Source organism: Cucumis melo, chromosome 8, assembly GCF_025177605.1.
Source record: "Cucumis melo cultivar AY chromosome 8, USDA_Cmelo_AY_1.0, whole genome shotgun sequence".
NCBI classification, from domain to species: domain Eukaryota; kingdom Viridiplantae; phylum Streptophyta; class Magnoliopsida; order Cucurbitales; family Cucurbitaceae; genus Cucumis; species Cucumis melo.
The window spans coordinates 4,655,300-4,677,582 of NC_066864.1; the positions used below are offsets into that span (position 1 = coordinate 4,655,300).

Sequence of the window (22,283 nt, forward strand, 5' to 3'; positions counted from 1 at the left end):
GCAACAAGAACGAAAAGGTGTGGTGCGATATTCGTGATTGGCAGCCAATGCAAGGTGACGTAGGGAGGCCGCCAATTTTTCCGATTATGATATGGGCAACCGCCACGTCACAAATGCTCTTCTTTCTCACCAACCCAACGTCGAGCAGTTATAAATTTCGAACTATAATAAGCATGTAAAATATGATATTTAATTATAAAAAATATTCGCAAGTTCTAAATTATAAATTGTCACACGTTGATATTTTTTATTTTTATTTTTTTTTTAAATCTTATGTTTTTTTTTTTATTTATTATCGAGTAGAATGAAAATTCCTAAACTCCATCTTAACATTAATTGTTTAAGTATTAAATTTTGAAATTTTAGGATAAGAGATGGATTGATTTTAATATTTGGTGTCTACGTAGTATAAAAATGTGTCAATTAATTTCATTTTTTTAATAAACCTCATACATTTTGCTTTTTAGAAAGTTTGCATTGAGAAATAATAAATAACAATCCCCAACATCCATTTCAAATTCCATCGATCGAAATCGTAGGACTTTGTATTTTTGAACATTAAAACACATTTTGTGTTGAACTATAATGTATAAATACGTCTCACTCTTTTAATTAAGTCTACCTTTCACTAACTTTATTGTTTCGCTTTTATTTGTCTCTAACGTTTGAGACAAGAAATGTATATCTTGATATATGGTTTCTTAAATCTTTTTTTTTTCCTTAAAATATAGAGTTTGTTTTTTAAAATGTTTTTCACATTTCTCAAGATATGTATTTGAGTTGTAAATGAAAGTTTTATAGAAACAGATACAATTAAGATTAAATTTGATCCATTTGAAGTTTATTAATTACAGTAGAAGAAAATTGCTATAATTTTGAAAATGTTTTTATTAGATGGGAATAATGAAATAAATAAACATACGTGAAAATAATATAATTACCACATTAAAATTATATTATGTTTTTTTAGAACAAAGTTAGGCTATAACCTAAACAATAAGGAATAAATAACTCAATCTAAAACTAAGTTCATACTTTTTTGAAAGTTAAGTATATTAATCAGTACACATAATTTTGAATTATGTCCCAAACGTTTTAAATTGTGTCAATCAACATATTTTGTTTTTATCACAACTTAACTAGATGTATATGCATTAACTATTTCAGTTTAATAAAAAAAGTACGTTCAAACTATTTTTAATGGTGTACATCATACATGACCTCAAACTTGTAAAAGTCGAATGATACCTGTGTTATGCAAGCATGTATAACAAGCCATCGAATCATCCACGAGATAAAAGGGCCAATATCAGAGTTATGGAGACATATTTTCATGTCAATTAACGATATGATTATCTATAAGAATAAGATGTCAAACTTGCTACATGGTACAGTAACTCATATTAGAAGGTTTTTTTTACCACAAAAACCATAAAATTAAATTGTTTTATCAATAAGTTCAAAACTTTTATTATGACGATATATAATAGAATAGAAGTCCTTGAAGCATAAGGTAACATGGAAGCACTTTCTTGTTTTGACAATAATATGGTGTTATTCAAAGTTTTGAAGAAAAAGACGGTATTGATTTAATAATTTGTCAGTTTATCTGCATAAGTATTCAAATAGCTATTTCTTTTTTCCGACAAGACGACTATAGACTTTCAAGAATTATGAAGTTAGACGTCTTGTTCATCTTATAAAACGTTAGGAAATTTGAAAGACCACAAAACCAGTTAATTATTCAAATGTAGCATTGCACGTGTGGAATGGATGACCAGACCACATGTTAAATTATGAAGAGAAAAAAGATAATCGGTAGTATTTGAAGTTTTTCTTTACTAAATATATTCAAATCTCTTCATTCTTAATTCGATTAATTGGTGATTTAAGAGGTTGTCAACGAAAATTCAATTATTACATCTACGTGTCATGTTAAATCTAGTAAAAAATATATAATTTAATCTAAATTACATATTCGATCTATGATATTTTTTAATTACTTTGACGAGTGTTATGTATTAAATCTAAAAGAAACAAATTTTTTATATCCATAAGAAAACTAATCGTTCAATTATAATTTGGATTTTTTTTTTTTAAAATCTTTTTCAAAGGCATATAATTTTGTAAGGATTTTATTCAAAAGCACCCTAGCTAGCTAGATGTATTGTTATGGGACAAAATCTTCACCTCTCAAAAATATATTATTGTACAGTAATAATTAAAATATTCCTGAATTTAATTCCCAAATGATGAACACAATCGTATAAGCATTTATTAGACTTGAAAATCCTCAAATTATCAATTGTTCCAACGGGGAAGGTGGAAAATAAGAAAGCATCAAGTTTTTATTCAAAAACCCCTTCTCCCTCCCTCCCTACCTTGTTCCTTTATTAATTTTTTTCCTACAAATTATAAACTTCAACATTCAAATTTCCACCATCAAAATATATATATTAGATTTAATTACGAGATTTACAAGAGTTCTTTTAAAGGAATTTAAATTCAAATTTTTCACGATATTCTATTAAATCACCAATAAATATCAACATTTTGATAAAGTAAAAAAAAAAAAAAAAAAAAGTATTCATCAATCATCGGTTATCTTCCTTATTTCTAATTACTTGTAAGAAGTTGAAATGTAGTTAGAGAAATATATATAAAAAGGATAAGAAACAAATAATAATAATAATAAAAAAAGGGTCTCTCTCTTATCAATTTGTTAGCTGTTTTTGGGAAAATCACTAGTTGAATACGACATCAACGGCTTGAGTTGGAGAGCACGAGTGGGGAGTGACGCTAACATGGCCGTGGTTTAGTTTGCTTCTGGGGAAGGTCTTTTCTATTCAATCATTAACTTTTCCCACTTTTTTATACATTCCAATTATGATCCTATGTTTTCTTCTTCAACATTTCTTATGTGTATTGTTAAATCCAATTTTTCTCTTTCATACTAAATTTTATACTAATTCAACTACATACATTTTAATAAAATTTGTTGGTTAACTGCTGTCTATCACTTCTTTATTAACTATTAATAACTATGTTACATCTTAAGGTAAAATTGAAAATTGAAAGATTAAAAGTCACGATAATTAACGTGATTTTCTGTTTTTAATTAAAATTATAACAAAAAAAATTATGCTTAATTTCAACCCACAACGTAAACAACACATTAAACAATTTATTAAATACATCTTTTATACTGTATGGTAGAACAATCTTAAGTCTAATGCAAGTGCACATGGTTGACAAGTGGTTAACTTGTATAAACAAATTGGTAAACTAATAAGTGACTCACTTTTTTACGAAATACAAAATCTACAACATGAAATTTAATTTTGATGGAATTTTTGAATTGTAATGAACTTAATAACACAAGTAATTGCTATCCTAATTAGATTATAATAATTTGTATAAATTATTATATGTTAGAGTTAGATCATAATAATTTATATTTAAAATATAAATTATCTTAGTTTGTATTGTAACGCTGCCTATTGATTTTATATTTCTAGGTTTTTAGTTTGAGAATGAAATAATAAAAGAATTGTTTATACGCCAATTCATCACCTTTAAACAAAATTTAACCAATGGTTAACTGTCGGGCACGAGTAGCGATCGAGTCCAAATTTCCTAAACCTAAGTTAGAGTCTCGTCCTTAGTTTTCCGGCCCAAAGTTCACAAGAAGAGAAGACGAAGAAATTGTTGCCGATTTTCTAGTCCGACCGTCTCCGTTTAAGATGGATTACGAGAACAAACTCGTCCTAGCTCCCATGGTTCGCGTTGTAAGTTACACCAAATTATAATATTTGTCGCTTGAGTTGCTCTCATTACTTGATCGAGTTTACCTTCTAATCTTAGTTTTTGTAAAAAAAATTGCCGCTCGATTGTCTACATCTAGATGCCAATCATTTCGAATAGTTTGAAGCTAGATTAGTAAATCACTCAATCGTAGTCTTTTCTTGCAAAATACCCGCCAGATTGTTACCATTTAGGTTGCTGATCAAAGTTATGGAGAATTGTGAATATGATGAGATTATGTGTTTCGAATTACAAAACATGTTTTTTTCATGGTGTTTTCTGTTATTGGCCCTTCATGTTTTCAGGGAACGTTACCGTTTAGATTATTAGCTTCACAATACGGTGCAGACATTACCTATGGCGAGGAAATTATTGACCATAAGATGATCAAATGCGAGCGTAGATTAAATGGTAGTGGTACTTTTCTCCTCTGTATTTTTTAAAAATTGAAGTTATTGGTTTTTAATTGTACTCTCACACCAAATGCTATATTTATCAAATAGCAGTGTTACTCTATTCATATGAAGTCTGTTTCACCCAGAAAAATGATATATTTGAATTCACCTGTAGAGGGAGATTTTCGCCGTCGTATGCATATTGGCAATAAGTTACTGTGTTCATTTATTGATAATTATGGGTCTGTTTGTTTAATGTTATCCTCTATCCATTTTTTTCAATGTTGTATTTGAAGTCATAACAATTTGTCGGAATTTTTATTTTTCGTCTATAAATCTGGCTTCAATTGGAAGTTAGAAGGAAAGATGTGATTAGTTAGCGGCTTAAGAGATGAAGGTTGCATTAAGCATATTTTCTTCCCTTTTCTTTACCAATGATGGTCTAGTGAACTTCCTGTACTTCTCTTCATCCAGAGCATGTAGGTTCAACTGATTTTGTTGAGAAGGGGACAAACAATGTAGTTTTCAGGACCTGCAGCCTAGAAAGAAAACATGTAGTTTTTCAAATGGGTACTTCTAATGCTGCGAGGGCTCTGAGTGCTGCTCAGTTAGTGTAAGTTTGTTACTTCCATTTTTCCCTTCATTACGCAATTGGCGGTCTTATGAATTTTGGTGGTGGTTATCCTCACTTCATACTTTATATACATACACGTGTCATATGTGAGTGGTGTGCCAGCTTATGCACACCTTGCTCTGTACTATATTCTTACTATTATTATTTATCCTTCAATTTATTGTAATGAGCTCTGTTATGGATTGAACTTAATCTTAGTGGCATTTTAAAAAGAATATATTTGTTTATTTACTTGTTCGATTAATGTAATGATGTGATTTATCTCTTAGTAGCCTCTTTTGTGGTCACTTTTTAGTGGCAATTTTTTTCGCAGTATTTATTTTAATGTGATCATCTTGATAACCATTCGGGGTTCATTTGGCTTCGTTGATTATGTCTCATACTCTTTCATTCGGTTCTTCTGTTCAATTTCTTGCAACATGAAATCTATAATTGATTAGGCGTACATTGACGATCAGCAACAGTATGGAGTCAAGTAGTTGCTATGATGACAGATAAAAGGCTTATTTTCTTGATACCCTTAAATGTTCACTAATTAAGTGAAAGATTGCTGTGAGCAGTTGCACCATATCACTAGTCTCTCTACGGATTACTTCTGTGTTAGGAGATAATTGGGTACTTAATTGGTGTAGAATGCTTCTTTTTCTAATGAAACCATATTTGTATAATTGTTGGAAAATTTCATTTTTGTAGGTGTCGAGACGTTGCTGCCATAGATATCAATATGGGTTGCCCTAAGTCATTTTCTATCAGTGGGGGCATGGGTGCGGCACTGTTGAATAAACCAGACCTTATTCATGATGTATGCAATTCATCTCCTTACGGATTGATATAATTTCTGATTTATTCTCCCTCTTTTGTATTTCTGGCAATATTACTTTCCTACTCACCTTTTATTTACTTGTTTTTTCAGATTTTGACAACATTGAGGAGAAACTTGGACGTTCTAATTACCTGTAAGATTCGACTTTTAAATTCACCTCAGGATACAGTGGAGTTAGCTAGACGAATAGAAACTACTGGTGTTTCAGCTCTTGGTGTTCATGGAAGGTGATCGTCAAGTTTTTGCCGTTTCCTTCTATTTAAGATAGTTACGATTTATGCCAGAAGAATTTAGTTGTAGAATAAGGTCAGTGGGTTGTCCCTAAGCAAGTTGGTCTGGACACTCATGTCTATTAAAGAAACGAAATTTAGTTTTTTTTCTTCTCCGCCCAAGGCAGAGGGTTGAGGAAACCCCCACCCACAAAACTAATAAAGGAGAGCCCGCCAATTGTTAATAGTCAATAGAAGAATATCATTACACCAGAGGACATTCATTTGCTACAAAACATTTCGATATACTTTTGTGCTTTAAGAAGGGCAGTTACTTAGATGTCTCTTGCATTTGAGGCCTAAAAATTTGTAATTCATTCTAGTCCTAAAGATAGTAGGATTGAGAGATTGCTAGGAAGTAAGCAGAATAATGAATATATAGTACCAAGCATGCTCAGAGGGAAAAATTTAAAACTATGGTGAATATTATGCTTTGTTGTTTCTTTCATTTTTTTCCTCAACAATAGTGGTTCTTTTTATCTCTCTCTCTCTCTCTCTCACACACACACACACACAAAAGAATTTGCTGCACTGGGAGAGTCCACTTGTATAAAAGGTTGCTGGGTATGGGTATTTTATACCATTTTAGGTTGGCATTGAATTGTGTAATTTGTATTATAATAATGAAAAAAGGACAGAGAACTGAGCTGCGTTGCCACAGCTGAAAACAAAAGAAAGTGAAAGAATAAACTAGATTTGATCAGACCTTTGAGTTCCAAATGATACTTTTGTTAGCTTTGCATGAATGCTTTGTTTTCATTCTATTTTAATTGGTTTTTGTAGTCATGCTCGATAACTTGCAGAAGAGTTGCAGACAGACCAAGAGATCCAGCTAAATGGAGTGAGATTGCAGATGTTGTAGCAGCATTGACTATTCCTGTTATTGCAAATGGTGATATCTTTGAGTATGATGATTTTCAACGGATCAAAGTTCATACAGGTATGTTATTACAGAAGGCACTGTTTTTGTTTTGTGTGTGTGTGTGCGGGAGGAGGGGCGGTACTACTAATTGGAACTCTTTAAATCTGATTGTACCACATTCACTAAGAGGCTGCTTTTGCCTGGCTTGATCTCTTTCATTTCTTTTACTGGTCTTCTCGTAAACAAAATAGACAACAGCCGTTTTTACTAGAAACACTCATTTATCCTTTGATATACCAACCAGTGAAGCAATATGGCGATAGCGAGTTAGTTTTGAACTAGAGGTAGAGGTCCAAAATTTCTTATAAGTTACCCAGCTACCGTGATGTACTGTCAGAAAATAGTCTTGTGAGGATTATTAAGGCATGCACAAGCCTCAAGCACGATATTTCTGACCATTGATCGGGAAAATTCAGTTATCCAATAATTGCCGAATGTGGAAGAAACAATTTGGAAAAAATTTCAGTTCTTAACCTACAAGGCTGTGAAATAGTTTCAATGCTTTTTGAATTAGCAAATAAACTAATTATGGTGTAGAAAATCCATATGGACGTCTTTTTGAATCATCAACCTTGGTGTTACTGTTACTTCAACTTGTTAACCATGTTGAATGGTGTAAACACATGGTCTTGATCTGTGCGTTCCTTTGGTGGAAGAGAGTGTGTGGTTAAATTTAGTTGACATGAATGAACTATAGTAATGTTGTAATTCATCACGGATGAAGCTGCTTGGGCCGACAGAGATGCTATTTCAAGCAGTTTAGGCTTTTACTTGTCTGTCCATTCTCTCTTAAGGTGCTTCTTCACTGATGGTTGCTCGAGGAGCTCTTTGGAATGCTTCAATCTTCTCTCCAGAAGGCAAATTACCATGGGAAGATGTGAAAAGAGAATATGTTAGGAAGGTGAGATACTTATCATGCACACAGTCAATTCAGTCAATTAATTAATTAATGAGAGTGAATGCTTTAGAGTTTTATAGTTCCCTCGCTAGATTTTACGTATGTAGATACACACACACAAACAGAACTGAAGTGATTAAATTCTTGTGTTGGACTCAGAGCATCTTGTGGGATAATGATATCAAAAGTACAAAGTATACGCTAAAAGAAATGATAATGCATCATTCTTGTCTTGAACTGCCAGACGGAAAGGCCGTGATAAAATCTGAATCCCTTGCAGACCTAGCGTAAGTAAATGCTATTAGTTTACGACCAATATTGCCATTTTAACTTTTGATCTAGTTTTGAGGTGATACGCCATTAAATATTCCATCTTTTGTTTTCTGTATGATATATAGGAAACTTTATGGTGAGGAAAAATATTATCAATTTGTTCAAGAGAATCGGTCTTTCAATGGAAGTAGATGACGGTGTTTCACAGAGATGCTTGTTGCCATACTTTCAACATAGAAACCTACCAGACTAGGAGAACCTTGCAGCTAAGCTATTATGTCGTTTTATTCTCAGTAAAACCCATTTAATTGATTATACAGATGCATCAGGTATATTACTGAATCATTCTTTGGCATAGTATGGAGAAGTTGAATGCTTACGGCAGCATTATATATTTTAATATATTTTTTTCACCTTTCACCCTTATGTGTTGAACACACCGAGTTATTTACCTGCCACAGGTAATGCCAGTTGTTATAAAACATAATGCCACAGTTATTAAGAATATTGGCGATGCCCTTGCAGCTGCTTCTTAGATGTGACGTATTGAAAATTTTGGGTATTTTGTATTTATAATGAAGGGTCCATTATTAGGGCTGCCCTTTAGGTCCTTTTTTTCTGCCTGCATCAATAACTTGTTTCTGTGCATTGGATGTGGAGGAATAAAAGTGACAACCATACACCTGGGTTCTGGAATGCCAGTAAAGTATTATTTGGTGTACGAAGTAGAAAGCTTCGGTTTATTAGTACCAATTTTAGCATTGGGTCAACTTCATCCAATCACTTGGTTTATGCTCCAAATGTTTTTATATTCTAAGATATTAACCCATTCGTACTTCCGGCCAACTGGCATGTTGATTTTTTTTTTTTAATTATTTTTACAATAGTGTAAAAATAGGAGATCAAACCTCTAAAAAGCGATGTTGCTAAGCTAAATTATCTTCAATACTATAAAAATTGGATTCTTGTTATTCTTCTTTAATCCAGTCACTTGCTTTCCATAGCTGTCATAATCATTATATTATGCAACATTTTTTTGCATTTTTTAAATTTATTAATACAGTAGTTGAAAATTGAAATTAGAATCTTTTGATGTAATAAATTTGTTGGATTTCTTTTTTCCCCTCCATCTCATTACAATATAATTTCAAGTTTGTCCTTTTGTTTTTGTTTTTTTATATTAGATAAAAAAATTGAGGTTTTGGAGACAGTTGAAGATGTGCATTTCAGATTAATATTATCTTTATCGATTGTAATTCTTTTATGGCACAATCACAAATTCGAATATGTTTGTCATAAACCATAATTTTTAATCATTCATTCCTAGATGAACTTCGACCACATTGAGAAGACGTGTATAATTATTTTTCCATCATAAAACTGGGTTTTATATTATTTAAGAACTTATTTCGTTATTTGGCACCAGAGTTTACTAATTAATTCTTTGAAATTGCTTAAGTGAAAAGTCAATGGTCAGATAATTGCATTTTGTATCTTGCAAGTGCTAGAGACCTGATAGTTGACTTTTCCAACATCTAGAAATAGAATCTTGGGCATCTATCTCGAACATGTAGTTGAATTTTTATAAACATCAAAACTTTAATAAAGTTAACAAAGCATAACAAGATTGGATAAAGCAAAGCGTGGATGATTTTACTATTAGTGCGCTTAATTTAGTTTATTTAAGTCACAAAAATAAAGTATAATAAAAAAACGTTTCAAACCAAAATCTTATATTATCAAATATGGTATGAGACCTTACAAAAGCTCAAATGGGTTTCAATAGAAGCTCAAACTCCTTATAAAATAAATACTTCATATTCGTTTTTTTTGTGTGTTAGACATTACATTTTATAATAAATAATTTATAATTATTTTTCACTTAAATTATATAAATATTTTATGCATCATTTAATTTTGTAATTCCTGATTAATAATAGCATTAACATATAATTATTATTTTTGTTTATTTTTTAAAATTTATCCTCTCTTATTGACATTAAACAAATATTTACCATATAAATCTAATTGTTATCTTGTGATGATTAAAAATGATAAACAATAGTGTAATAATAAAACTTTATTATCTAATTATAACAATTTTCATAAAATTCCTTTAAAATCTTATTAATATTTTTATTTTTTTCGACATTTTCGTAAAATCGGACCCTCCATATTTACATGGTATCCATACTTCCAACCTTAGTCATAAAAAAGTCTTATGCTAAAATGAAAAATCCCAAGCCTTATTTAATAACTATTTCAATTTTTTGTTTTTAAAAGTCTTGTTTATTAAAAACGAAAAATGTAAAATGATTTTGGAAACTTTTTAACACTTATTTTTTATTTTCGATCTTTATTCATAATTCTAAAAATAAATTTATAGTTTTTATAAAAAAAAAAATGAATTAGTTAGCCAACACAATTATTTTTAAAAAATGAAATTTCTAAAAAAGAAAAGCAAATGAGTTAAAACATACCCTAAGTAAATAAATAAACAGAATGTCCCGTATTTTCTTCATTTTTATATAAAAGCTGTAACGCAAACGGAAGGGGAAAAATCTCTCTCATTCGGGTCCTCACTTCCTACCAAGGTTTCTTCTCTTCTCTTCTCTTCTCTCTTCTTCTTCTTGCTGATCTATGTATGCACTTCATTTTCTTCATACTATATTCAGATCTAATTTTTATATATTCTGCATTTTTGTTGAATCCTATTTCTTCTTCTTATTGTGTTAAATTTATTTTTCGTATCTGAATCGCTTTGCTCTCATTTTTTTATTCAGATTCGCATCTTTTCCTTGCCTTGCTTCCAATCCACCAATATCTATCTTTGAGTTTTTTTGCTTTTTATGTTTACTTGTTTCGGTTTCATTCATAAGAATCTCTATTTATCAAGGTTTATGTTGGGACCTTCTGTTGGAGTGCGAATTATAGTTTTGTTTTTTTTTGTTTTTTTTTAATGATTTCTGGCTTTGGGTGTTTTGTTTTTGTTCCTAACTTTTGGGGTTGTGCAAGGTAGTCCGTTTTCCTTCAACTTCTTTTCCCCGAATTCGATCGTTTCACATTGGATATCGTCTACTGCTTAAGTTAGTAGTTTTTGTGTTCAATTTACTGTTGAATCGGTAGGTAGTCATCGTATAATGGGCTATATTTGATATCTGTAATTGTTGTATCTTTATAAATATTGAAGCGAGCGTTTTCTACCGTGTAATTCTTTTCTTATCCTGTGTTTCGTATGGTTGCACATTCGTAGCACAAATTCCATGTTAACAGTTCTAGAGTACCCACCTTGCGAGGGTATATAATTTTCAGATACCATATATTGACATTCTTTACCATTTTTATCACACCCTTTAATATCAATTGACACATATATCTAGTTATCATTTTGTCTCATCTGTAATTTGGTCTCACTATCACTTTGATGCTCACAATTACTTGATCTTGTTGATCCATTAAGCCTGTTGCAAAAAGATTTTGTGCTACTGCCAACTGTGATTGAGAATGAAAATTGATCTGTATTCCCTATTTCCATCACTCATCTCATCGTGATTGGTAATCTGGTGTTATTAGTGCATCTTTTGGTTTGAAGTGTTAGACACTGATAGCCGTAAGTTAGCTTTAGCTCTACTACATATGTTGTCTTAAGATAATGTTTGTCTCACTTATTTTCTAAATTCAATTTCATTGAAACTATATATATATATTTTCTATATAGGAGAGGACCTTTGTAGTAATGCATATTCTGCTGAAGTGTTTGAATATTTTTGAAAGAAGCCTAATAAGTATTGATGTTTGGGGTTGCTTTTCTTTCATGTCTAATGACATGTAGATATGGATTGTCCATTTAATTTTGGTTTAAAAATTTTAACTAAGAACATACAAGTATGGTTTGGTTTATGTTTTATAGTATCTTATTAGTTTTAGAAAGTAGTTGAAATAGGTGCACCTAGTATTTGGTAAAGAATCCTAATGAATAGTGATCCCTATTTTAGGACACTCAAGCAAAAATGTGTCGAGTTGTGATTTTGCGTCTAGATGTAGGGATGGTGCCTGACATTGTGAGCCCACAATTGTTACTTTAGTACACCATTTGCTATTATACTAGGGTTAAATCAAACCAAAGAAAGGGGGAAAATACTTTTACTTCATCATCTTCATTTGACATTCTCTCCACAACTAGAAGTGGTAGAGAAATGGAGATGAGGATCTAAAATGTCAATTTCAATGGAAATATCAATCTCAATTTTATGGAAATTTTGATGGAGATATTGATTTCGATGGATATTTTTTTTAAAATTATATATAAGAAAAATTTGAAAAAATAAATTTAAATTAGTAAATAAACATTTTATGATTTTTGAACAAGTTAATATGTCTTCTTTTTATACTATATTTACATTAGTGACATTGTGTTGCTTATTTTTTTATGGCTTCATGGTTTTTTCTACAAAATAAGTAAACATTGGTTCACCCCTTATCTAACCAATGGAAATGTGGAAATATCAACATGTCAATGGAAATTTAATATATTATGAGACCCAAGAGGAAGATTAAGAGAGCAAATACCGTAAATGATGTGGAAAATGGGAGTGGGATAGTTAGAGGTCCTAAATTTTAGTTGTTTATATGTTATTTTGTAGTATATTTTTGTGATTTTGTAGCTATAAGTCTAAGGAAGCGATAAAGAGAAACGCTTGTAATATTTGAGTTATGTTACCAAGACTTGTAATATTTGAGTTCTATTACCGTTATATTTATAGCTAGTGACCTGTATGCCTGGGCTATTTACTTATTTTTTATTCATTTAGTGCTTACTTTTAGCTGAATATTTATATCTTGAAAACTCTTTGTTCTATTGAAGTGCTAAATTGTCGACTTGACAAGGCATTAATGACCTTTTTTGATGTTTGTTTGATGGGATTTCTACTCATGTTTGATTTTAATACTAAGGTGAATGTGAATAAATAAATAATATGGGGAACTGAAGCAGTGAAAACACTTTGAACTATTACGACCTCAGGATTTTCTCCTCCTACTGCTTTTGTAGGGTTTTTAGCTATAAAGTAGGTAAATGATTTTACTTTAGAGTACTAAAACCTTTTCTTTCCTTGGTAGAACTCTGTATTAAATTAATGGCATGGTTGTTATGCGCTTTTCCCTCCTTTCCTCTCCCTTATTTTTTCTTAGCATTCCCGTCTCTGAGTTTTTTTAACACCTTGAGATTCTTCCATTCCATTGGTCATTAGTAATATCTGTTTGTTGGTGAGCAAATTTGTTTGACAGTATGAGTTTCTTTGCAGGTTAGAGTAAGAAATGGAGTTGGATAGCATTAAAGATGCATTTGATCGTGTGACAAAGAAGCAGAAATTATCTTCTTCCAAAAGTCAAGAAGTAGTTGACCGGATCCATCTGGAACTGGAACAGGTGCTACAAAAGATACAGCTAGCTGATAATCCGGAATGTCCTATTGATTTGAGTTCAGTTTTTGCTGAACTCAAAACTAAATTGAAGGATATTGCCCCACTCACTCAGCTCGATAGCACACAAAAGGAGTTGAATGCTGCTCTGACCAAGTATCCAAAGCTTGTTGAAAAATCTTTCAATCCAGATATATCAAAAGCTTATAGAAACGTTGATTTTGATAGGCATACTGTTAACCAGATTATTGCTAGTCATTTCTATCGCCAGGGTATGTTTGAACTTGGTGACTGCTTTATTAGTGAGGCTGGCGAGTCAGAGTCTGCTGCTTCATTGAGGTCTCCATTTCAGGAAATGTATCAGATCCTTGAATCCATGAAGTCCCGGAATCTAGAGCCAGCTCTGAACTGGGCTCTGAATAACTCAAATAAACTTAAGGAATGTGGGTCGGATCTTTTGCTAAAACTTCATAGCATGCAGTTCATGGAGATTCTACAGAAGGGAGATAGACATGATGCTTTGAAGTACGCTAGGACCTACCTTGCACCTCTTGCATCTAACCACATGGCTGAACTTCAGAAGCTTATGGCTTGCCTGTTGTGGACTGGAAGGCTTGATTGCTCCCCATACTCTCATTCTCAATTATTATCAGTAGCGAATTGGGATAAAGTTGCTGAAGAGCTTATACGACAGTTCTGCAATTTTCTTGGTCAGTCCTATGAGAGCCCCTTAGGTGTAACGGTTGCAGCAGGGGTCCAGGGATTGCCTCCTCTCCTGAAGTTTATGAATGTTATGGCTGGGAAGAAACAGGAATGGCAATCTATGAAGCAGTTGCCTGTTCCTGTGGAGTTGGGCAGAGAATTTCAGTTCCATTCCATCTTTGTTTGTCCAGTGTCGAAGGAACAGTCAACCGAAGAAAATCCACCAATGTTAATGCTGTGTGGCCATGTCCTCTGCAAGCAGTCTATCATGAAGATGTCCAAAAACAGCACAAAATCATTTAAGTGCCCGTATTGTCCAACAGACATTGATGCTACACGGTGTAGGCAATTGTACTTTTGACGCTTACACGAAAGTCATGGTTAATGTTGTATGAAACTTCCTCTCTTCAACTGAACCAATATTTGCTGGATTTAGTTGTGGTGTAACAAAGGGTGTGAAATGGGGGGGAAATGGTTGTCGGTTGTGTACTGTTTGTTGCTGTATTTGTTGTAAATACATATTCTTTCTACGTGTTGGAACGTTGAGCAAGTCACTCCATAGACATCTTTTAAGTTTGATGATAGGTTTACAGCATAGGAGTGTGCTTAGCTGCTTCTGGAGCTCACCTCCTAAATAAATATGTTTTCTCCTTTTATTTTCTCAACATAACTATAATTGAGATCAAAGAAATTTAAGCCCCATACTAAGTTACTTGGATTTTGTCTAATGAGATAGAGATCTACCGCCTCTTGGATGCTTAGGTTTTTGTGGCCCTGTGTTCAGGTATGGATTTGGCCATGGGCCTAATTTCATCAACATTAGGCCTTGACGATGGAGATGCTGGAATTTGATGTTAGGCCAATACAGATCCATATGGCCCCTATGAACCTATTATTCTAATCAGCAACCTGTGACAACTACAGCAGAACGTATGCGATGAGAATACTGAAGGTGAGCCCCAATAACTTTCAAAATTAGTACTTTTAAAGTGAATTATTATTACTAGGTTAAATTGTAAATTTGGCCTGTGGTTTGAAAGAGCTGGGGGAGCATGTGGGGGCGTGGGGGCGTTGAGTTGGTTTATAGTTTGTGATTGAGGTATAAACTATTTTAGTCCGAGTAAAAAATAGAAAACATTGCAATAAAGAGGAAGAGAGAGGATAGATAGGAAATAGTAAAGTAATCCTATAGTTAATTGTAGGTTATAATAGTTGGGAACATCATTAGTACATGTAGAGCCCTAGACATGGAGTAGGTTATAATAGCGCACTCCACCTACTTGGAATTGAGTGCTCAAGCGATCCCTCAGAGGGCGGGGGCGTTTAGGGTAAGGGAATGGTTATTATAGTCTGGGGTTATTATAGTTGAGGTATAATAATTTGTATTTGAGATGTTAATTATTTTAGTTTGAGTTATAATAATGTGTTTTTTAGGTGTAAACTGTTTAGTTTGAAAAGAAAATAGTAAAATACTATAGCAAATAATAAAAAGATATGATGAATGTAAAATAGTAAATACTATAGCAATTTGAGTATTTTTGAAATAATGTTGACCGTAGCTTAATTGGAAAGTTTTAAATAGTATTTACTATAACAAGAGGTGATTATTATAGTATCAGAATAATTCTCGGCCCTAATACCCCCTTCTTGGAGTTTAGTTTATATAATTTTAAAAGTTTGAATTTACTCATGGTTGTCGATAAAACTTCATAGGTAGTCCATATGCCGTTTTTATCAAAATATAGAGACTAAATTATAAGTTTTTGAAACTATAAGGACCAAATTTACCTTTTAACCTTATTATTATTAATAGCCAAACTCTTGGAGATAGCAGCACTATTTACATTTTCTAAAAAAGAGAGAAAAGATAAGGAAAAGTTATTGTAAAGTACACTTTACTAACTTCTATTTGTCATTGTTATGAAAGTTACGTCGAACTCATTCTTACCCATGTATATAGAAAAGTTGATACAATACTTTAAGATCTCTAACCAATGATTTTACTCATTCCCTTTCCATTTGTATATTCTAAACAAAATGATTCCTGTGTTGAGGAGGCAAGAATATTTGAAAGAAAAGATGAACAAGTCGGAGCAAGACTCAGGTCTTGATTACCAACTTTTGCACCTCCTCCTCAAGTCTTTTGTCGCTCATTATGGAAACCTTGTTGCCCACATAGACATAGGGATTATGATGATGCACCACCTTCACCATTTCTTTTCTTTTTCTTTTTTTATTGAATAAATAGAATGGGGAGTGGGCACTAGAAGGGAGAGGGGGATATTGATACCTACCCACATACACACTACTTTATTATTGCATTATTCATAGACATGATTCATGCTCCTTCAACCAATACATTATCGAAACTAAAGTAAAGCTAAAGAATACGAAGCCCAAACCACTCATCATAATTGGTTTTGGTTCCAAAAGTCTGCGCAAATTAAGGAGGTCATTAGCTCTCCAAAAGGTGGCGCAGTAAAGAAATCCTCTAAAAATAAGCTTATAAAAGCCTCCCCCTTTCATCCTAAACCTTTTCTTACCTTCTGTCCTTTTTTTAACCCTTCAAAGGACCATTGAAAAGTCACTTCTTTTTTGCATCGATGCATTTCAGTTTTGTACCGGCTGATATCGATGATATTAAATACGTTTTGGTTTGTTTAAAGTAAATATGGGAATGGGAAAGATTTTGACAGTAGAGTGAAAATCTCTCTCTATTATTTAGGCATTTCTAATGCTACAGCAGTGTCGGGGAATTTGTTTCTAGATTTCTATTCTTTAAATTTATGCTTTTTCATTTTTAATTGTTCTCTTATTATTTCAACATTAGAAATACGTGAATTCTTACCCAAATTTCAAAAACAAAAACTAGTCTTTAAAACTTTCCCCAAAACAGAGATTGATTTTTGAAAAATGGGAAAGAAAATGAATAACAATAGCATACGAACTTATAGATGAAAGTAATATTTATCCAAATGACTCCATGGTTTGTTACTTGCTCTTTTTCCTCTCCCCTACCTACGGATGTATCCCAAGATCAAAAACCAAATCTTGACCTTTGCAATTGCTTTTAGGCAGGTGGTGGTGTCTGCATCTTCCACGGAATCTTTACTTACTACCGTAAGGAAATATTTTGTGGGGTTGTACATCTTAGATCAACACTTTTATTTGGACCTACTCGGTTACAAAAATTTTGGACTTTTTTGGACTTTCTTTCCTTCGTTTAGAGATGGAGTTCAAATCTTTTAACTTTAAAGTTGATTATACATATTTGATGTTATTTGAGTTATCCCCGTTTTAGTTTCGATCTTTTTGTCTTTTTTTTACTTTAGAAAAAACATAATTCTCATAAAAAAATTTGTTTGCATTATAGATTACATTTATTTTTTGGATCTCATTTAATTGTTAATTATAGTTTACCATATGCCAATTTTTAACTTCTTTTTACAAACATTTTTTATTTGTTTTTGTGTGATTAGAGTGAGTAGTGCAATACACAACGATGGGTGCATCCGGATGCACCCAATTATTACTCTTTCTTTTCTTTCTTATTTGTTTGTTTTGATCTGTCATAACATTTATCCCAATGAATGTTTGAGGGATTGTTTTTGTTTGGCAGGGAGAGAATTAAGAAAGTTGTAAAATAGGTTACTCCAGAATAGATGGGATGAGGTTTGAAATTGCATTTTTTGTATGGAATTCCTGTTTTGGTCTGTTGTGAAAGATGTGAAACTGAGACGATACACCACTTTCGCCTTCTCTCTCTTTCTATTGATGATGTTTGAGGTTATCCAGTGTGTTTCCTTTTCCTTTTCCTCTTTTTTCTTTTTCTTTGACATTTGATTGACTAAAGTAATTGGTTTAGTGCGCCACATGTGATATTTATATATGAATATATCCAAATAGCAACCAAATTCATTCATATCCCCTCCCTTTAAACATTATCATATCAATCACACCCTTATGTATACTCTAATTAAATGTCCACTCTTTAATTATGACCATCACTTCAAAACAAATACCCTTTTAATTTAATATAACATAAACAAAACCCCTTCTCATAAAAACCTCCCACCCACCCACATCACTTCCTTCCTTCCTTCCTTCCAACTAATTCCTAATTCTTAAACCCTCCGAAAAAGAAAAAGAAATAGAAATAGAAATACAATACTGTTAAAAGAAATGGGTACATAGAAACAAAATCGATTTGAACATTAACCAACAGCTCATACATACAAACATAAGAAACAAACGTACAAAACCGAACATGTTCTCAGTTCATTTCATAATAAAAGAGCTATATTATATCTTCAAGTTTTTTTACAAAATTAAGAGAGAGAAAAAAAAAAAAAAGAAAAAGAAAAAGAAAAGAAGAAGTGGATATTTAAAGGAGGAAGAAACAAACAGAGATGGGGCTGCCTAAGTTTTGGATCAAAATAATGCAAATTTCTTCTTCTTGAATCTCTTCTTTGTTGGGTCCCCCGCTCTACCCTTACCAAACTGTTCCTTTCAATTGCCAACCCCCAAAATTAAAAGAAAAAAAAGAAGGAAAAGGGCCTAGCCGTCTTGTTCCTCTTGTCCATATTCTAGGCTCGGGCCCATCCCCCACTAGTCCAATCATAATTTTTTTCCTTTTTTATTATTTTTTATTTTCAAGAATGATTTATTATTTTATGTTTTTTTTTTTTAAATTATAATTTTTGAATTAAAATCTGGCATCTTCGAAGCCGTGTAAGTCGCTGACTCTGTTCATCGACTTCCTCATAATCGCAACTTTAGCCAGTCTTTCCGCGGCTCTCCAAGCCGAAGTGGGCGTAAGCTGCTCAACCTTTTCGTCTATTCTGCTTGTCTCTCGTCCTGCCATCACGTTCTGTCGTTGGGTTTGCATCTGTTGTTGTTTCCGTCGGTTCAGCGCGGCAGACTCGACGTCCAAGCCTTTTATGTACTCGCTGGCTGATGTGGAACCGGATTGTTTTAACAGCAAGGCTCGAGCCGATGACAGCAAGTGTTGTGCTGCCGAGAAATCATTGTGTTCTATCAAGCGTTGTGACTCGGCTACAGCTCGGATTGTGACGTGGAGGTTCCTTAGCCGTTCGATGTTAGACCCGGAAGATCGGACGGTCCGCGGCCTGGGTAAAGGTAATGCGTGTTGTTTGGAACAAACGAGTCCTTGTGAGTGCGATGACGTGTCCTTGAAAGATGATCGTACGGACAATAGAGGGTGGGTCCCAATGGAGGAAGCTGGCACTTTCAATTCCACAAGCATTTCTCGGACTTCTTCGGAAGAGAGATCCCCGATCCGAATCGAACCGGGTTCCAGAACTGTCGGGCGAGAGGAGAGCGAATAGACCGCAGCTATCTCGGCCGGGGTCGAACCGGATACGAAGCCGAGTTGGAGTCTGAGATCTTGAACCACCACACTCAACAGGCCACTAACACAATTGGCCAACGCGTCTTCCGGCGCCACCAGGCCGTCGCCGAAGGATATGGCGTGAACGGGTATCTCCAGGTGGGGGAAGCGCGTGGAGCACACGACTGGAGAAGATCGTTTGTAGTTGCCGGAGTAAGAAGCTCCAACGCGGTCATCGCGACCGTCGGAAATGAGGATGATACTGGCGGCGGGATTTCTCTCTCGCCGATCTTCGAGAACTTTCGCTGCCTTCTTTATTGCATCGTTAATGCACGCCCCTTGGCCAACTTCGCAGAGCAAATCAACGATTCGGCGCGCCGATCGGCGGCCATTGGAGGTCATTCTCCGTAGTGACAACAACCGCTTCGAACTGGCGGAGAACGCCACAATCGAGAGGCGGTCCGTGCAACCGAGAGATGAAATGACTAATCGCATAGTGCGTTTCACCATTTGGAGTTTGGCGTTGTTCGCACTTGCACTCACATCCAACACGGTTACCAAATCGATTGGAGGACGAAGGCTCCGATTCATTGGCGAAGAGGATGTCGTCGCAGATTGAGCAGGAGCCTTCACCTTCAACACCACCGCATAAGTCTCATAGCTGCGACCGGCTGCAATCACCGCAGCCTCAGGCAATAGACTTACTTCAACATTTTTCACAATGTTAGGTAATCTCGGTGACGCTAAGGGTGCAGATGTAGCAAAGAAACCTTGGAACTCCACAGCGCTATCCTGTTCTTCATCGTCTTCGTTTTCGTCAGATTCCGGTATAGGATTACAGCGACCACCGGAAGTCGGGGACATCAAAGGCTCGTCATCATTATAAACCTTAAGCGGCTTCGATTTGACTTCTCCGGATTTGATCGATTCTACACCTCTCGTCTTATCCGTCTGGATTGGTTTCTTCAGAGCGTTATGACCATCAAGCAACGGAGCTTCATTCCAGATAGAGCTGCAAACAGGACACGCCACAGTTCGATTCTTCTTAATGTGAGCAGAGATGCAAGGAAAGTGAAAGGAGTGAGAGCATTCTGATGTGAAAATGGCCGTTCCTTGTCCTCTTTTAACACTCTGTAAACAGATTCCACACCTACTCTGCAAAGTGAAAAAAAAAAAAAAAGGTCGGGTTAAAATGATAGCTTATTGAAAAAAAGCAAAGGGGAATTAGAAATAGAGACAATTTCATTGAATCTTGAATAAGAGACCATATTTGACTGCGACCGTGCAGAGTAGAGCAGAGAGAAAAAGAGAATTGCATACCTTGGAAAGCCGTAAACCAGTTTTAATGAAGGAGAAACCAGAAGGGGATTTGGGAGAAGAAGGATTGGAGAAATGGAACAACAATCTAGAGGCACCGGTTTTCTTTTGGGTCATCAGCTTGGGGCTATTGGAAGTGGAAGAAGGTGTAGAAACAGAAGTGGCAACGGAGGTTCGACAGCGGAGACCGAGACCAGGGTGGTCGGGCTGGCGGCGGGATTGAGAAGGAGGGGTTGATGGGTTAGAGAAAAACCCAAATTTAGAGCTGATTCTGGGGCTTAAGGATTCATTGGAGATATCAGTTGAAAGTGTATCTTTAGGAATGGAAGTGCAGAAGGCCCTTCTCCAACCCGTCATTGTAAATAATCTTGAATGTGTTTCAAAAGGAAAAATGAGAGGTGAAAATGGATCACATGGAAGAAATGAAATGGATGGGGAGAGTGTGCTGGTTCGAAATGGGAACTGAAGAAGAAGGATTTGACAAAAAGAAAAAGAAGGAATTTGAAAGAGAAAAAAGAAAGGGGTTTAGTGTTCTCGGGAATAATAATGAATCTGAATGGGAGAGGGATTGATGGGGAGATTGCGGAATGGGTAAGACTAAAGAATTTGGGGGATGGAGTTTACGGGTGAAGGTGACTGGCAACTGGAGGTTGCCGACTTTTTTTCACAGGTCAACGCTCTCGCTTCTATTCCTAAGCCTAATTTACTTTTCCAGGATAATGACACGTGTCCTTTTCTTTTGCTACATCCTTCCTCATTAACATATATGCCATTTTTAATTGGTCATTTCAAAAACTAAAATTATTAACACCAAGATTACCCAAAAGTTTAATTGCATGTTTTCTGTTTTTTGTAAATTGAATTTTTTGTTATCTATCTATGCCAAAAATTTTACAACAAAATATGTAGGCTCTATTTGTTAATTAGTTGCTTTATACAAATTTGGTTTATATATATATACAATTTAGCTAATAATTTAGATGCGTGATGAAAATAATGATAAAAATTTACGAAGAAATAAGCATCTTGAGATCCAAACCTCATGGACAAAGTCAATGTCCGGTGGTTTGGGACAATTAGTTGATCAATCGATAAATATTACAGGTTGCTAACATTACACTTAACAAGAGGCAAGTGTTAAGGGAAGGCCTAGTAGTTAGTCCACTCCATAACTTCCAAGGAAAAAGAATTAGTAATCTCCAAAACATAATCTTGACCTCGTGTGCTTAAAGTGTGGTTAACTCTGCTTCACGACAACATGAGAATCTCTTACAGAAGACATCTCATCTCAAAAATTACAACCACAAACAAAGGAGCCAACCAAAGGTCAAACTCACAAGTGTCTTATAACAACGAATATGAACAAAATCCAAATACCAACGAAATACAATTTTTTAGAAATCGTAATCGAACATACTATAGTTCCTAAAACCTAATTTATCTTTAAATTTTGCAAAAGAATTTGAATTTTTCCTT

General features: G+C 34.1%; 3 protein-coding genes across 5 annotated transcripts; 2 read left to right on the top strand and 1 right to left on the bottom strand.

Annotated features, from left to right (window-relative positions):
* Positions 1–3,557: 3,557 nt before the first annotated feature.
* On the top strand, positions 3,558–8,555 carry LOC103484905 (uncharacterized). Of its 2 annotated transcripts, XM_008442270.3 has the most exons (9): positions 3,558–3,788; positions 4,110–4,215; positions 4,674–4,812; positions 5,527–5,635; positions 5,747–5,883; positions 6,729–6,865; positions 7,642–7,748; positions 7,905–8,032; positions 8,144–8,555. In XM_008442270.3, the coding sequence occupies exons 1-9, from the start codon at positions 3,744–3,746 to the stop codon at positions 8,211–8,213; spliced, it is 978 nt and encodes a 325-aa protein (XP_008440492.2). In that variant the 5' UTR covers positions 3,558–3,743; the 3' UTR covers positions 8,214–8,555. The 2 variants fall into 2 exon arrangements, with proteins under 2 accessions (XP_008440492.2, XP_050944769.1); XM_051088812.1 differs by lacking the exon at positions 8,144–8,555 and having other exon boundaries at positions 3,560–3,788; positions 7,572–7,748; positions 7,905–8,038.
* A 1,937-nt stretch (positions 8,556–10,492) lies between these two features.
* LOC103484906 (protein RMD5 homolog) lies at positions 10,493–14,805 on the top strand. 2 transcript variants are annotated; one of them, XM_008442273.3, is made up of 2 exons: positions 10,493–10,612; positions 13,322–14,805. In XM_008442273.3, the coding sequence occupies exon 2, from the start codon at positions 13,335–13,337 to the stop codon at positions 14,499–14,501; it is 1,167 nt and encodes a 388-aa protein (XP_008440495.2). In that variant the 5' UTR covers positions 10,493–10,612; positions 13,322–13,334; the 3' UTR covers positions 14,502–14,805. The 2 variants fall into 2 exon arrangements, with proteins under 2 accessions (XP_008440495.2, XP_050944770.1); XM_051088813.1 differs by having other exon boundaries at positions 10,607–10,660.
* Positions 14,806–18,323: 3,518 nt separating this feature from the next.
* LOC103484907 (E3 ubiquitin-protein ligase WAVH1) lies at positions 18,324–21,367 on the bottom strand. The gene is made up of 2 exons (XM_008442275.3): positions 20,811–21,367; positions 18,324–20,645 (listed from the first exon to the last, which is right to left on the bottom strand). The coding sequence occupies exons 1-2, from the start codon at positions 21,162–21,164 to the stop codon at positions 18,846–18,848; spliced, it is 2,154 nt and encodes a 717-aa protein (XP_008440497.2). The 5' UTR covers positions 21,165–21,367; the 3' UTR covers positions 18,324–18,845.
* Between the last annotated feature and the right edge of the window lie 916 nt (positions 21,368–22,283).

Excerpts from the sequence above, each read along its gene's own strand:
- LOC103484906 (XM_008442273.3), top strand. The coding sequence starts at position 13,335 with ATGGAGTTGGATAGCATTAAAGATGCATTTGATCGTGTGACAAAGAAG.
- LOC103484907 (XM_008442275.3), bottom strand. The coding sequence starts at position 21,164 with ATGACGGGTTGGAGAAGGGCCTTCTGCACTTCCATTCCTAAAGATACA. Across the intron at positions 20,646-20,810 it reads CTGGTTTACGGCTTTCCAAG|AGTAGGTGTGGAATCTGTTT; the intron begins GTATGCAATTCT and ends TTCACTTTGCAG.
- LOC103484905 (XM_008442270.3), top strand. The coding sequence starts at position 3,744 with ATGGATTACGAGAACAAACTCGTCCTAGCTCCCATGGTTCGCGTT. Across the intron at positions 4,813-5,526 it reads CTGAGTGCTGCTCAGTTAGT|GTGTCGAGACGTTGCTGCCA; the intron begins GTAAGTTTGTTA and ends TCATTTTTGTAG. Across the intron at positions 7,749-7,904 it reads AAAGAGAATATGTTAGGAAG|AGCATCTTGTGGGATAATGA; the intron begins GTGAGATACTTA and ends TGTTGGACTCAG.